General features: G+C 47.3%; 1 protein-coding gene across 1 annotated transcript; it reads right to left on the bottom strand.

The window, feature by feature from the left end:
* Positions 1 to 8,907: 8,907 nt before the first annotated feature.
* RHOV (ras homolog family member V) lies at positions 8,908 to 14,914 on the bottom strand. The gene is made up of 3 exons (XM_056492650.1): positions 14,541 to 14,914; positions 11,203 to 11,261; positions 8,908 to 10,875 (listed from the first exon to the last, which is right to left on the bottom strand). The coding sequence occupies exons 1-3, from the start codon at positions 14,734 to 14,736 to the stop codon at positions 10,435 to 10,437; spliced, it is 696 nt and encodes a 231-aa protein (XP_056348625.1). The 5' UTR covers positions 14,737 to 14,914; the 3' UTR covers positions 8,908 to 10,434.

Genomic DNA, 14,914 nt, shown 5'->3' on the forward strand with positions numbered 1-14,914 from the left:
AGCTCATTTGTTTTGCCTTCACTGCCAGCAGTGGAGCACATCTGTGCATGTCACTAAGTAGTGTGCAGAAGACATTTACATTTTTTCCTCATGTTCATTTTCCCTCTTTGCTCACCAAGCTGACGTTCTGCCTTTGAAAATATGTCTGTGTTCAGCATCATCTGGAAAACTGTGGGATGTGAGCTGCTGCCCAGCCAGACCCTGCCATCCCAGGGTGCTCAGAGCTGCTCTCACCTACGTCAGAACCAGCTTCTTCTTGTGCAACTCTGCAATCAGCCATGCATATTATGACTGGGCAGCTTCCTTACACCCAGAGCAGTATTTACTTTGCAGGGGAATGCTTTGTGTAAAGCATTCATGTCCTGCTCACTCAGCAATGCTGAGGCAGGACTCTCTGGGCAGCACCTCACATATGGAGTGAGTCCCTCCAAAGTGTTTCCAGCCTTTATGAAAGGCAGGCCTTTTTCCAGTTCCCTGGGTTTCTTAGAACTCTGACCTATCTACCCAAAACTAGATTATCCCTTGGAGTATTTCATCTCTTTACTGGGATGTGGTTAATTTTCAGTCAGTTGCTTTCCTCCCTGCTCATTTTTCCTTCTTGACCCCAGAACAGCAAAGCAGTGTATTTTGCACAGCAGCCAGAGCTACAGAAAGTGCATCCATGTTATTGCAGAAGAGCAGAATTCTGTTCCAGGTGATGGACTGCTTGGAGGGCAAGGGAAGAAATAAAAGGGCAATGATCCTCATGGAGTTATCCCAACAGGCTCCCAACACTTGTACATTTCCCACCTCACTTCATAGCATGGCAGGTGTGATGTGAAATGCTCTCCTTCCTGACCAGACAGAGAGACTGGGCTGAAAGTCAGGATGAAAGTGGAATTTTAAATCACTAGGCTTCTTTTGCTCTCCTGCAAATACTTGCTGGGATCTTTGGAGGTAAAGGCAGGCTGGCAGGTCAGGGTCACCTGAGTGTTTATTCACAGTCAGGATCCCTGTGAGGCTGCCAGGGATTTCAGTGGTAAGGATGCCTACAGCCAACATTCAAGAGTGTGTATTGGCAGGCTGAGCTGAATAGCAAAAAACATGGATTTGTTAGCAATAGTAACATAATATCTACTTCATATTGTGCATAATACTAATTTTCACTTTTCTTCCAGATGCTGCAGCTTGCTGGAACTCCATTTCTTCTCTGGGGCATATATTTATAGTGCCTTGAAATATTTCTGGCAAATATTCCAGTGCAGATTTTTGATATGACCTACACTGAGCCCCAGGATTTCTGTAGGACAGAGAACTTCCCCTCTAGGAAACCATGAATTCTTTCTTTCATAAATGAATGAAGCAGCGTGGTGTGTTCACCTCTGAGAGATCTCTTTTCCCAAAGACACAAGGGATCTTGAAAGGGATATCCTTCCAGCCAGGGCTCTTATGGTATCAGAGCTGCAAAGGCTGAAGGTGCAACTTGTTTATTTTCAGCAGGAAGGCAAGAATCCTGAAGATGACCAAATCAGGAATGGTCAGTGTGGCTGGGTTTCTCCAGGGTTCATAAAGACTGGTTGCATTGCAGTGGGTTATCACCAAAATGGGACTGTTCCACACAAAAATCTAGTGAAAAAAAAAAAATCTGTTGGTTAGATAATTCCTGGCCAGCATCACCCTGTAACCCTTTTATCAGCTGCACTGTGTGAGATGAAAAGACAAGTATGCAGAGTACATGAGGCTGCACAGTAGTTGGGGCTTGCTCCTTGCCAGGAGAGTTTCCCAGGAGTAGAATGACCAAAGGCAACAGCTGAGGTCTCCAGTCAAAGGAGATGTCTGGAAGAACCTTGTAGGGGGAAGCAATCTTGCAATGAGTCACCCTGGGCCCAGGTTTGATATCTCTGCCTAAAGAGGCAAAGGTAATTGCCTCTGATTAATGCTGGCAAACTTCTGTGAACTCCAGTAAGGATATGAAAGGACTGACATGCCTCTTTGAGATGGGGGTAGATAGAGTACAGCCAAGTGTGGGAAGAAAATTAAGCTGAGATGTAGTTTTTAATTACCAATAAACCCATGCTCTAGAATAGAGGGTTGAGAGCAGGTCTCAGTCTCTTCCTACTCTTTTGTGATCCTTGATGTACTGAAAGGAGTTTAGGGAAGAGCAACCTAGGACTGCTGTAGAGTCCCATTTGTAGCATTTAAATGCTTGTGCTGCCCCTGACCCTTTCTTACTCAGAGGCTGTAATTATTTAGATGTAGCCAGAGATTTCCAGTGGATGCCAATAAACCATGAAGGGCAGCATCAGTGGGTTCAGGCATGACTGCCTGGGCCACCAGCTGCTTGCCCAGAGACCTTGGCTTCTTGGAAGCCTGTGCTGCTCATCAGCTGCTCCTGTCTACTAAAGTCTGTAGAGGTGTCTCAATTCAGAATGCCTCTTCCTCCTCTGTCCATCCTAAAAGCAATAGACTCAGAGTGGGATGCTGTTTCTCCACCCTTAATTAAAGCTAGTTCAGACTCTTCTCCTGGAAGAGCTCCTGCTGCTGCTGGGCTCCCAGACTTCCTATATGGTGTCCTCTCATCCACATGAGCTGTACCTATGCTCAGATAGCTCTGCCTGTGCTACAGGCATCACATAAAAGTGGCAGAACAGACTTGAATGTCCCACATTCTGCTCTTGGGTCCATATCTTTACTTTATCTGGGGGCTTGATTGCTGTGTGAAGACACCACAATTCAATCTTCCTCCTCTCCCACCACATCACCAAGGTGGCATATGTACTATTTAAGTAGCAATAGACATAGAGCTTCCTTTTAATCATCTCCTAACTTTGCAGACCATAGGATTCATGTTTCTTTCAATGGCACTAAAGTTTGGTGATATTTGCTCTCAATGAACACTGTTTCTCCTTAATTACCTGAATCCCAGAGCAGGAAGTGTAACCAATAGAGTTTGACTTTCCAGTTCTCTCTGGAAACTCACAGAAGGCAATAATGGAGACTGGTATCTGGACAGTCAATGAAGACTGGTATTTCAGGACTTTTATCCCATTTTGAGGACCATGAGAAGAAGCATTGTGATGTTCCTGGCAATAACCTTTCCACTATTATGGCACCCTGGAAGTAACATTTAATAAATGCTTATCACACCACATGGAGGGGAAGGAACTCCATTTTGTAAATGGAAAAGGAAAGTAATTCACCCAAAACTGCACAGGGAAGTGATGTTAAAGCCTGGGATAGCATTTCCAGGTTTCTGATGACCTAAATTTTATTTAGACTTACCTTCTCTCTCAACACCTAATGCAGTATCTTTATTATCCAAAAAGAGATGTTTGAAGATACTGAATAAGTGCACTGCCTGTAAAGCCAGCACACTGCTGTTACTGGTACTCACAAGGCAGGCAGGCACTGCAGGAAATCCTCTTCCTCCCAAAGTATGGTTGTATTTTATTTATTAGCACAGGGTCCCTGTATTTCAGGTTTAGCATCCTTTGACAGGAGTTGTGTACATGTAAGATTTTACTGTGAGATGCTAATAACTTATTATTCTACAAATCTATTTGACTTACAAGAAAGAAACCAAATCATCCTGCAGAAGATATCACGACATTAGATATCCTCTCCTACCCTCCCTTCAAATTATACACTGCTGGTCAGATAATATTCCAGGGTGGCTGACATCTTTCATCTGCTCTAGATCATTAAAACCCCTTAGCAAGTGGAATGAAAATTCCTCTGTGCTATGTATAGCACCATGTGTACAACTATCCAGGCTGGGAGTACAGCCTGGGTACCCACGCTTGGATCTTTATGGTTTGGGTTTTGCAAGCCCTTTTTTCTCAGTGCCTGCCAAGCCTGTGGCTGGCCGGTGGCATCGGCACCCTGCAAGAAGCCTGCTGCTCTCCCTTCCTGGCAGAGCTTTCACAGGGTTTCAGTCTCCCTGCACTGCGGTTATTAAAGGCTTTTGTTTATCTTGTGAAATCTGCCCCGTGAATGCTGACACTGACTGAAGCGCTGGGAGAGTTTCCCTGACTCTTCCTCTCCGTGTCTCTCACGGGTCTATTCCCATGAAAATGATCTCAGGTGTGCTGTGCGTCATCAGCCTGCCCCGGGCGCTCCCCGGCTCGCTGGCAGGGAAGATGAATGCGCTGTTTCTGAAGCTCTGCCCGCAGCTGGGTGCTCCTGCCGTCTCTGCTGTGCAGAGCCACCCCAGCGGCTCCGGCCAGGGCTGTCCCCAGGCACACAGCCCGGCACAGCTCCGGCAGGAGAGCGGCTGGGCTCTGCAGCACCATCCCAAAGCCATGGGCACTGCCTGGGCAGCGCTTTCCCAGCCTCTCTGCCATCCAGCCCTGCAGGGATGCAGCCTCTGACGGGAAAACCGAATCCTCCCACGATGAGCTCCCCTTCAGCACGTGATGCTGACTTTCCCTTTTGGATGGGAAAGGATCTCAAGGCTGTAGGGCTGAGGTGTTGACACACCTTCCAAGGGAGATCCCGGCCAGATCCTTGGCAGATTCCAGCTAGGTCCCTGCATCCCTGCTGCCACTGAGCAGTGTGCTTACCTAAACCAGCTGTTTGCCTGGAGAAGCGGAGGGTTAAGCTGGATGGCAGGGTGAGATGCTTATGAGGATGGTGGAGGAAGGGGCAAACCCATGGCTTGAGAACCCTGAGCTCCCTACAGACTTTAACATTTGTGATGGCATCACATGTAGGTGGCTGCTTGGGAATCCCCAGTGCTGTCCCCACCAAGAAATTCCACCGTGCCACCGATGCAGCCACAGGAAGGGGGCTTTGCTGTCTGTGACTGATTTGCCAAACTGTGCTCTCTTCCACGGGAGGTCGAGCTCTTCCAGCCTCAGCACCAGCAGAGCCAGGTGCCATGGGTGGGCTGGGGAAGCAGCAGGCACCAGGCCTGGCTCAGAGGCTGACACTGCAGTGCTTCCTTCTGTGCTGAAAGCCTGGGGAAGGTTTCACCAGTGCCTGGCTCGCTTTCTGAGAAAACAAGGAAAGGGAGCTTTACCCTAGACCCTGGGAAGCCCGTGTATTTTCATTGTATTTTAATTTTAAGAGATTGTCTGCCCCGCCCAAGATTATCTCATGGGAAAGAAAAGCCTGGCTCAGTGACTCGTGGTGAAACTTGTTCCCGAGCCAAATTTCTTTGCACCTGATGTTCCTCCATAGCAGCAGAAACCAGAGTATTTCAGTTCACAACACTGCCCTAGGGGTAGTGCTGGGGATAAGGGGTTGGAGGGGGAGGATGGGACCCACATCTCCTCCAGAACAAGTCCTGCAAGTTTGGATGCCGAGCAGCTCCGTCTGGGAGCTGGAAAGGGCATGGTGTCACCCTGGGAACGAGGATCACGTGGGGCTGCAGCCCAGGGAACCTGTCTCAGGGATAAGTTGAGACATACCCTGCCCTCTTGTGCAATAGGTCTTTGCAAGTACAATGCTGTATTTATACGGTGGGAACGGGGAGCCCAGGGCTGGACTCTGCAGAGGCATGAGTAAGCAGCTTCCAGGAGGCCCAGGTGCCAGCTGGGCCAGCTCTTTGATTCCTTTCCTGGAGCAGATGCAGACTAACTGCTGGGTCTCAACCAGCATTCTCCAGCACAGGAAGGACAGTCTTAGAGCCATATTGCAAAGTTCAAGTGGTTTCTTTAGATAAATGCTCTATCTCCCAGAATCACCACAGGGTGATTTAGCACAGTCAAAGAGAGGCAATGATGTAAAGCAGAGCCAAGATGGACAAGCAGACCATGCAGCCAAGGACAGCATCCTGAGCAAAAAGGACTCTCAGCAGAATGGAAGAGCAGCAGTTCAGCTAGCACACAGGCTGTGAGGGGACAAACACTCCTTGTGGTGACAGCATCTGTTTGAGCAGTGCCTCAGTGCTCCCTTCTGCTCTCCTGGTTCCCAGGCTGCTCTTTGAGAGACTGCCAAAAGGACCCTGGGACAGGACCAATCTAGCCCAAATTAGGGGCAGGAAGGCTTAAAGAGCAAAGTTGAAGCAGATTACTTAGCTGCCACTACAGCTAAGGCCTAATTGATAAATAACACCTAAACTTGGAGCAATCTGAAGAAAAAAGCCAGTTAGCACCTGAGGATTAAATTGGGGAGTGTTAAGAAAGTGATAAGGTTGTTAATGCAATCACACCCCTCTCAGGAAATGGGGGGAGGGTGCTATGCCAAGGTAATTGCATTTCAGCAGGGTTCCTCCTGCTGGACTCAGGTCAGCTCCTGACCTGGTAATAGTTTAGCCTGTCTCTTCAGAGTAAATAGGATGTAGCCTACAGGACATAAAGATCTTCAGAAGGACTTTTGGACTTGCCCTTTTGGTGCTGGAAGGAGGATGTGCTGAGTCAGATGAAACTTAGTATTATTTTGGGGTTTAATTTCCAGTCAGGGTTCAGCTGAAGCTGAGGAAAGTGTTGCTAGGTGGAAACCTTTTTGGCACAATTAAGCCCATTTAGGGTGTGATACCTACAGAAAAAAGAAATTAAAGGTCCTTTCCATACTGTGTCCCTACTGTTGCTGACATCCAAGTTCAGGTCCTTTGGAGATGGCAGCAAGCACACTGGCTTCACGTGGATTTGCAAAATATGGTGTGTACCTGTACTGAAATACTTACACTGTTGCCTGTGCAAGGATATATATACATACATATATATATATATATATATATATGTATATATATATCAGGAGTCTGCTATCCAGCACCCAAGTTAGAGCCCTGAGCAAGAAAGAAGAGAGAGTTTCTACCTTGTAGGAATGTTGGTGCTTTTAGTTTTGGGTGCCGAGCTTTGTGCTATGGAACAAATCAGATCAACTATCATAAGGATCCTTTCGGAAGAAAGTAAGCAGACTTGTGAGGAATTGTGCTGGCCTAGCAATGGACTGGGCCAGCCTGGTGGAGTGCTTTGTGTTAGCAACAGTCTCCCAGGAACTCCTCTGTGCTCTCAGCATCTGAAAATACAGGTTGGTCAAGCAGCACTGCAAGGCAGAAACAAGCCCAGACTCTACCAAAGCCAGCTAGTAGCACAGATCCAGTACTGCACCATAAGAGGATGAGAACAAGGCTTTGAAGACACCTCAGGTGGCTTTGGTAGGAAACTCCATTTAATGAGATAGATTCACCCCCCCCACACCCAGGAGTTCAGCTTTGTTCAGGGATTTCAGGGTGTTTTAGAGTGCTTATTGTGCATATGACAGGATATGGCTCAGTGGAATGACTCACTCCCTGTAAAGTTAATTCACACTTTGCTGCTATTTCCATTCACAGGTGCTTCTGTAAGATTTAGTGCCAGGAAGCTACAAAGTTGGGAGCCAGCTCCAAATACTCCCAGAGGTTACTTTACATTTAGTAAACAGCACTCTGTAAGGCAATGTGATTACAGATTTGGTAAACAACTATGCCCCCTCCACCCAAAAAAATCCCAAACAAATCCTAAAAGTCTTGACAGCCTCCTCACCCAAAATACAAGTTCCCAAAGCATGTTTTATTGGTAGAATTTTCCCATTCCCTTCTAATCTCTGAATTTGCTCGTTACCTCTGCTACACTGGCTTTTTGTCCATTTTCTATCCTAGCTCTGCTGAACCACCACACTCCTTCCTCACAGCCTCACTTTCCAGCCCTCTGACTCTGGAGCAGCTATGGGGCTCCACATCTGGATAGGCAGGAGCCCTGACCTATCTGTAACACCCAAGACAGGGCTAAAAGGGTTAGTCCTGTGAGCTGTCTTGGATAAAGCCTTTGCACCCTATGTGGCACAGACAAAATTTAACTGCCAAGGTAAGTGAAGTGAAGCTGGTCACTAAATGACCCATCAGCCTAATGACAGAGCAGCATGCTGTCATTAAGGCTCCCAATGCAAGTCCTGCACAGACTTGGCTCAGTGGGTGCTGAGAGGGCCTCCTGACTGTTCCCTGGAGGGTGGCTTCTGGGGGGAGGCATTGAAAACCTTGGATGCTTGCTACTCCATCCCTCTCAGCAGCCTCCATGCTGAGTGGAAAGATTAACTGAGGTGACAGAAGGAACCTGGAAAGTTTCAGCTATGAGGGGATTTTTACCATCGCTAGTGGAGGTTAGGACATGGAGTGAGAAGTGAGGCTATTTCCCTGTTATGCTTATTGCCAGTAAAATGGAGTAACCCTTTCTCCAAATTAAAGCCCAACTCAATTTGCACTGACAAAATTACAAACACAAATTGTAGACATTAAAAAAAATTTATTTGAACAAATTTTAGACATAATCACATAGGAAGAAAGTAGCTCTCAGTACAGTTTCTTTTCCAGAATGAAATAACCCCTGTTTCATACCAAGCTACTGCAGGACAACCCTTGCTCTCCTCAGCAGGAAGGAGGCTGGTATTCTTTCCACCCGTGCATTTGCTCCACAGGGATATGGCATGCTCTTTGGCAGGTCACCACAGCCCTTGGTCTCACAGGCTAAAGAAATGTGTAAAGACCCAACAGACAAACTGAACTAGTGATGCAGCAAAGGTGCCTGTACAGGTAGGACATACACACAGGGATGCATTGCTGAGTGAGAGCTTTGTCGGGACGTGATGTCCTACCTAGACCCCTGTCAGATGTGTCACTTCTAGTCACTGTCTCTGCGCTCACCGTCTCTTAGGACTTCACTTCACAGGAAGACTTCTCCACCTCTTTCATCCTGCAATACTGCCCAAGGAGACAGCAGTCATGTCTCACATCCTGGGAACTACATAAGCTGCACTACAAAACCAGATGGCTGTGAGAGATGTTCGCAGGCATTTGTTTGGAGCCAGACTGCATTACTCATATTTGCCTTGCTACAGGCTCACTACCTCACCTATGCTTACTTTTGGTCTAGGGCAAAACATCCACAGCTATTTCTCTTTCTGTCACATTAGTCCAGAGCGTCCCCAAAGTGATGGGCCGTGGCCAGATGCAGAGAACCCCCCGAGTATCAAAAGCATTCATTGACAGACCTGTCACGCCCTCTGCTACATAAACCAAAATGAAATGTCTCTGCAAAAGAAGATTTATAAGTTGATTCAAGTTCTGTAAGGAAATATAATAAAATGTGGATAGACTCACTGGGGTATTAATCCCCTTAGAAACAGGAGAGAGGGGAAGAGAGTGAAACAAAAGGAATTATTTTCTCCAGCATAAACTTAATGGATTTCCTTTGCTTTTGATTTCAGCAGATCAAGCAGTGACTTTTAAAACAGAGAAGCGTAACAGAAAGAAGCCCTGAGTCCTCTGTTCCTGTTCTGCAGCCTCAGGAAGAACTGTGCAAGGTAAATTCCATTCTTCTGTGTAGATCTGAAATGGAGAATTACTAATGAAGAGGAACTCTCTCTCACTACAAGCCTCTCCTTTTGATTCAGAACTGAATGTACAGACAATATTACTTTGAATCTCATATCACTAGCAAAATTTTCAGGTTCCTAAAGGTTTCCCTGCATATTAGCATCTCAACTAAGTAGAACCACAACTTTCAATTAACAACATTCATTCTTCTTTCCTTCTCCATCTACCTTTCTTCATTCCATCTTTCTCCTTCCTAGTTGCTTCCTTTTCTTCCTTCTCTCTCCATCTACATTTGACCCCTTGGTAGTTTGCTGACACAGTTTTTTCTCTGCTAGACAGAGCCACTTCTCACTGTTCCTCACCTCTTCTTTCTTTCAAAACACCATACACACAAAAGGCCTTTCGAAGCTGGTCCCCAAGTCCACAACTACCTCTTAGGACAGGACTATAACACTGGCACCCAGTGGACTAGAGAGTCCTCTCAGAGAAGGTTTTGCTCAAAGTATTACTGTAGCTCCCAGTGCATTTTCTCCCTTTATTCAGGAAATACCTTCTCAAGAGAACTCCTAGTACAGGGCCTTTGAGAAAGAGTGCTGCTTTTTCACAGCCAAGTGAATTCTACCTATCTTGGCAAATGGAACCAGAGGGGGAACCCAAGTCTCATGTTACAAACTCTGCACCCCATGCCTGACCACATTGCAGTTGCATGTAACTGCCCCTGCCCTACTCTCTGCCACACCTATAAATCAGCCAAAACACAGGCTGATTTCAGAAGTCCCTTATGTTTATTATGCTGCATCAGAACTCTGAAAGTGTGTGAGCGTCAACCAGAAAACTGGTTCAAAAAATTTTTGAACAATGTAAGGAACCTGCCTGTTCTGAGGTACTGAGTCTCGATGCATTAAAGGCTCCCATTAGTCTGGGACACTACAGACATGTCCAGCAGGTATTATAGCTGCCTGGACCATTTCACATCTCAGCACAGTGGAAATCTAGTTCATGTCTCCTGGGCATCTGATACTGTACCCAGCAAGAGACAGGTTTCCAAGCCCAGCAGCTTATCATACCCTCCTTGCTGGGGCCATAGGAGCAGTCACTCCAAGAAGGTGCAGAGCCAATACTGGCATTGGATGTTTCTTTTCCCCTCCCTCAAAGCAGCTTCAGACAAAGCAAAAGAACTTCTTCCAGCGGCACTTGGAGAGAGTCTTGATGCCTTTGGCAGTCATCTTCTTTTCCTGACGCGCCTTGTGCTCGACACCGCTGACAATGGCCATGTCAAAAACTTCCTTAAGGTTCTTCTGGGTCAGTGCTGAGCATTCCAGGTAGGCTTCAGCCCGGATTTTGTCAGCTAGACCTTCTGCCTGAGGCCGGGGCACTGGCTTCACGTGGTAGCGGTCCAGGCTGATGAGGACATTGACGTCGTCCCGCAGGTCTGCCTGCGTCCCCACCAGCAGCACCGGCGCCCGGGGGTTGTGAGTTCGTATCTCAGGGATCCACTTCTCTGTAATGTTCTGGAAGGAGCTTGGGTTTACCACACTGAAGCACACAAGGAAGACGTCGGTGTCAGGGTAACAAAGAGAGCGCAAACAGTCAAAGTCCTCCTGTAGGAAAGGGAGGGGAAAAAAAAATCTTCACTGGACTGCTCTCCTAACAGCATGATGCTGCAATAGCTTTTCTACAAGTTAACTAGGACAGCAACAAAGGCAGGAGGGCATTGTACTGACTTTGAGGCCATGCCACATTTCAGACACAAGTTTCAGTGTTGAGGACATCTGTCATTCACTTGTCTGTGACTGCCATACCAGCAAATGGCTGGTACTCAAACAGTGCATTTCCTTTCTTCCCAGTTAAACACTGCCTTCCTCAAAGCCTGAAAACAATCCTGGTCCCACAGGACCAGAGTTGACAGCTGCTTTAATAGAGCTTACCTGTCCAGCAGTGTCCCACAGCTGAATCCGGACTGGGGCTCCATCCACGAGGACCTGCACTGTAGCAAAAGGAGAATAAGGATGAGTCTAAAGCAGCTGGCCAGCATACACATGTACACTCATACAGGCTTTTCCTGAGCACTCTGGTTTACACCCTGCTGAAAGTTGCTCATGTCTCCTCCTTGCTGAGCATCCTCCTAAACCTCACTAAGACTGTTGAAGCTTGCATTGGAAACATTAAGAGAACTGCAGCAGACCTGGTTTTGTTAGCTCTCAAGTGTTTTGTATTCTTCTCCAGAATTTTGAAGGAATATTTACACATTACTGGACAACTGCTCCTCTAGACAAGAAGAGCTCTTAGCCAAACAGTTCCCTGAAAACCGCTCGTTCTTCTTCTGCAACCCAAGAAAAAGGATAAGAATAAAACCAGAGGACTTCAGCAACTTGCTCCTGTCTTCTTGGCCAAACAAATTCAAATCAGTCTCCATCAAACAAACTATTGGATATTTTTCCCATCCAGACCAGAATGGCCTTAAAAAAACATTGTGTGAGTGTCCTAGCTTGGGAAAAACCCACCTTTGTAATGAAGAAGCTATTAAGGAAACAGTGATGAGTGAAATCCCTTTCAGAGGCTATCCACACACTGAAAAACTGCTGAGTTACACATGTAAGGTTTGCTCCCGTTTCACTCCCTAATCACAGTAAGCCTTCATGTGGTATCAGCTGACTCAGACTGAGGGCTGGCAGGACCTCTGATGGCAGTCGGGAATGAAACTGTTACGATGTTTAAGTGCAGAGACACCACAGAGATTGGCTAGGAACTGAGGAGAAAGAAAAAGGGGTTGTGGAGCTGGAAATCACTTGAAAGTCCTGACCAGGTGGATGGGGCTGTGCTTGCATGAATAGAGGCAGACTTCATGACTAAGGTGACAATGGCTGGCACTTGACAAGAACTAGCAAAACTCCACTGCTGTGTGCAGGGAGGAGGCTTTTTGTTTAAAAAAAAAAACAAACAAAAAAACCAACCAACCAACCAAACAAACAAACAAAAAGCCCCCCCCCAAACCCATGAACAAGCCAAAAATCTCCCAACCAGAAGAAGCAGGACCAATCTTTTGTGATTCTTGAAGTAATTCATCAGGTGAGAAGTGACAGAAACAAGAGTTTAACACAAGCTTTTGAAAGAGAGCACTCCTCCCTGAAAGCAGTCTGGGGAAAAAAAGGGACACACAGACAAAAAAGATGAACTGAAGTTTGGTGGGAGATGAAGATGGGAAGAAAAATGAAGGGTAGGTGCGTCCACCACAGTGCCCTCCTCGAGGCGTAGCTGAAAGTCATTGCTCCCGTGTGACTGGGAAACAGTTGGGCTGTTACCATATCTTTGCCCAGAGGAGGAAGAGAAACCTGTTCCTGATCAAAGAACCTGCTAGATCCTGACTTGATCTTCAAGGCAGCAAGCATTTGACTTTCTAGTATCTGGTTTTCTCTGTCTCACAAGTGCATTGAGAGAAGGAATTAGCATCTCTGACATGTCTTGCCATCTTCGGAGGAAACTCACCACATGTACTACCTACTGCTCCAGCGTTTGCACAGTTTATCCCATCTGCTGCTAGCTTGAGCTACGCCAGCAACTCTGCACCAGCCCTCCAAATACCGCCCTCACAAGGCCCACACCCTCAGGACGAGGATGGATCATGGTACAATAGCGAAGGGGCTGGCAGAACAGGATAGCCTGGTGGAGAAAGGTCACCGGGTACGCATTTCACTCAAGGCTGCTCTTGTCACCTGGCAGCGACACCCAGCAGGAGGTAGCAGCCAGAAAAATGTATGTGGCTGGGTCTCTGTCCCTTGATAATGCAACACCTTCTCCTATCTTGTTATTGGCATCACAGCCCCATGACCGGGATTAAGGTTAGAATTTAAACTGCTCCCTTCTGCCAGCAATCTCAATGGCAGGTATTCCCCAAAAGTGGAATGAATTGGGCTGAAATTACTGAGCTGGATCCTGACTCCAGGAAGGGACTCCCAGAAAGGGACTTTCTTCAGGCTTATTCAGGGTCAGAGCAGGGCTGGGAAGGGAAACTTATCTATTTTTCCATTTCCTCCCAATAAGTAGAAAGTAAACTTCACAAGGCACATTTTTAATGTTTTTGATTTGTATCAGTTACATATCCGATGAACCTCTGAAGTCAGACTTAGTACTGGAACATCCAGGCTGGGACTAAACCTATGTGCAACTATCTTCACATTACCTGCTGTTAATCAGGGAGTTTCTGCACTCATCTTGCCTTCACCTTTCTGGACCGTTTTTTAATGGATTTGCCCTTCCAAAAATGTGCAGTTTAATAACTACAGTAATTTTAAACCTCTCTTAGTCTAATCCATACACATGAATGCAAAGAGAGCAGAGAGAGAAGTAACCTTTCCCTTGAAGGACTCAAGATTCCTTACGTGTGATCACAAAGGGCTTCTGGACCGTGAACAGAAGTTCCCAGTTCAGTCCCTTCAAGGGACAGTGGAATAGCTTGGAGATGGTCAAGGTAAATCAAAAACTCTCAGAGTGAGCAACTGAGGGGGGACATTCAGACAAACAAAACACTCCTTCTAAGCACCCCTAAGACTATGACACATTAGATGTCTCATTCCTGGTCTGACTTGAGCACATCTCTAATCTACCAATCTACATCGTCAAAGAGTGCTGTGTTTCTTCATATCAAATGAAGATAAGAAATATTTCAAAGGGCTTTGTATTCTCCTGGGGTTTATATTAGAAGCTGGAGCCCAAAGGAAGAGGAGTGTAGAACAAGAACAAAGATAGCATTTACAAAAGTGGAAACTAATGAGAGTTCATCAGCTTGCAATTCTAGCCAGACTTATAAAGCTCGTCAACTTTTTGACAACCTCTGTTCAATGCCAGCTTCACCAGACATGGAGAGAAAACGGTGGTTTGCCTGAGTATCAGTTGAAGCTAAAATCGCAGTGTTACACTGTAGGCTATTTATGAAGCTAAAACCACCACAAACAATAATAATAATAAAAAAAAAAAAAAAAAAAAAAAAAAAAAAACGAAACAAAAAAAACACCTAAGCCCCATTCTATTTAGTCATAACAACACCACAAAACCAGGAAGGTGCCCGAGTTCATAGAACTTGCAAATCAACTCGACAGAACGGAGGACGTCCACCTGCTAAAGGCCGGAGGGACCCGGCCGGAGCCCCAGAAATGCTCTGGGGCCGTGTGCCCGCAGACCCCCGGGAGCGCTCGCCTCCCTCCACCCGGGACCCCGCTCCTCCCGAGGTTTCGCTGCTCCGGGCTGGATCCCCCGGGCGGGCACCTACCGGAGAAGGTGTCCAGGGCGGTGGGCTGGTACTCGTCGGGGTACCCGTTGGTGGTGTAGCTGACCACCAGGCTGGTCTTGCCCACGGCGCCGTCGCCCACCAGCACGCACTTGATGCCCAGCTCCGGGCCGCTGCCGCGGGGCGGGCTGTGTCTCCGCAGGGCGGGCGCGTAATCCAGGAGCTCCTGGGGAGGCATGGCGCTGGCACTGCGGCGGCACCGCGACCGGCGGGGCTCAGCGCGGGGCGCGGCGCGGCGGGGCCGCTGCCATGCTCCCGAGAGCGGGCTGCTGTCGGGGCTGCCGTGCGGGGACACCCTCCGCAGCCCGCCGAGCTTCGCTCCTCATCGCTACACCTGCCGCCCTGCGCACAAAACC

Source organism: Oenanthe melanoleuca, chromosome 5, assembly GCF_029582105.1.
Source record: "Oenanthe melanoleuca isolate GR-GAL-2019-014 chromosome 5, OMel1.0, whole genome shotgun sequence".
NCBI classification, from domain to species: domain Eukaryota; kingdom Metazoa; phylum Chordata; class Aves; order Passeriformes; family Muscicapidae; genus Oenanthe; species Oenanthe melanoleuca.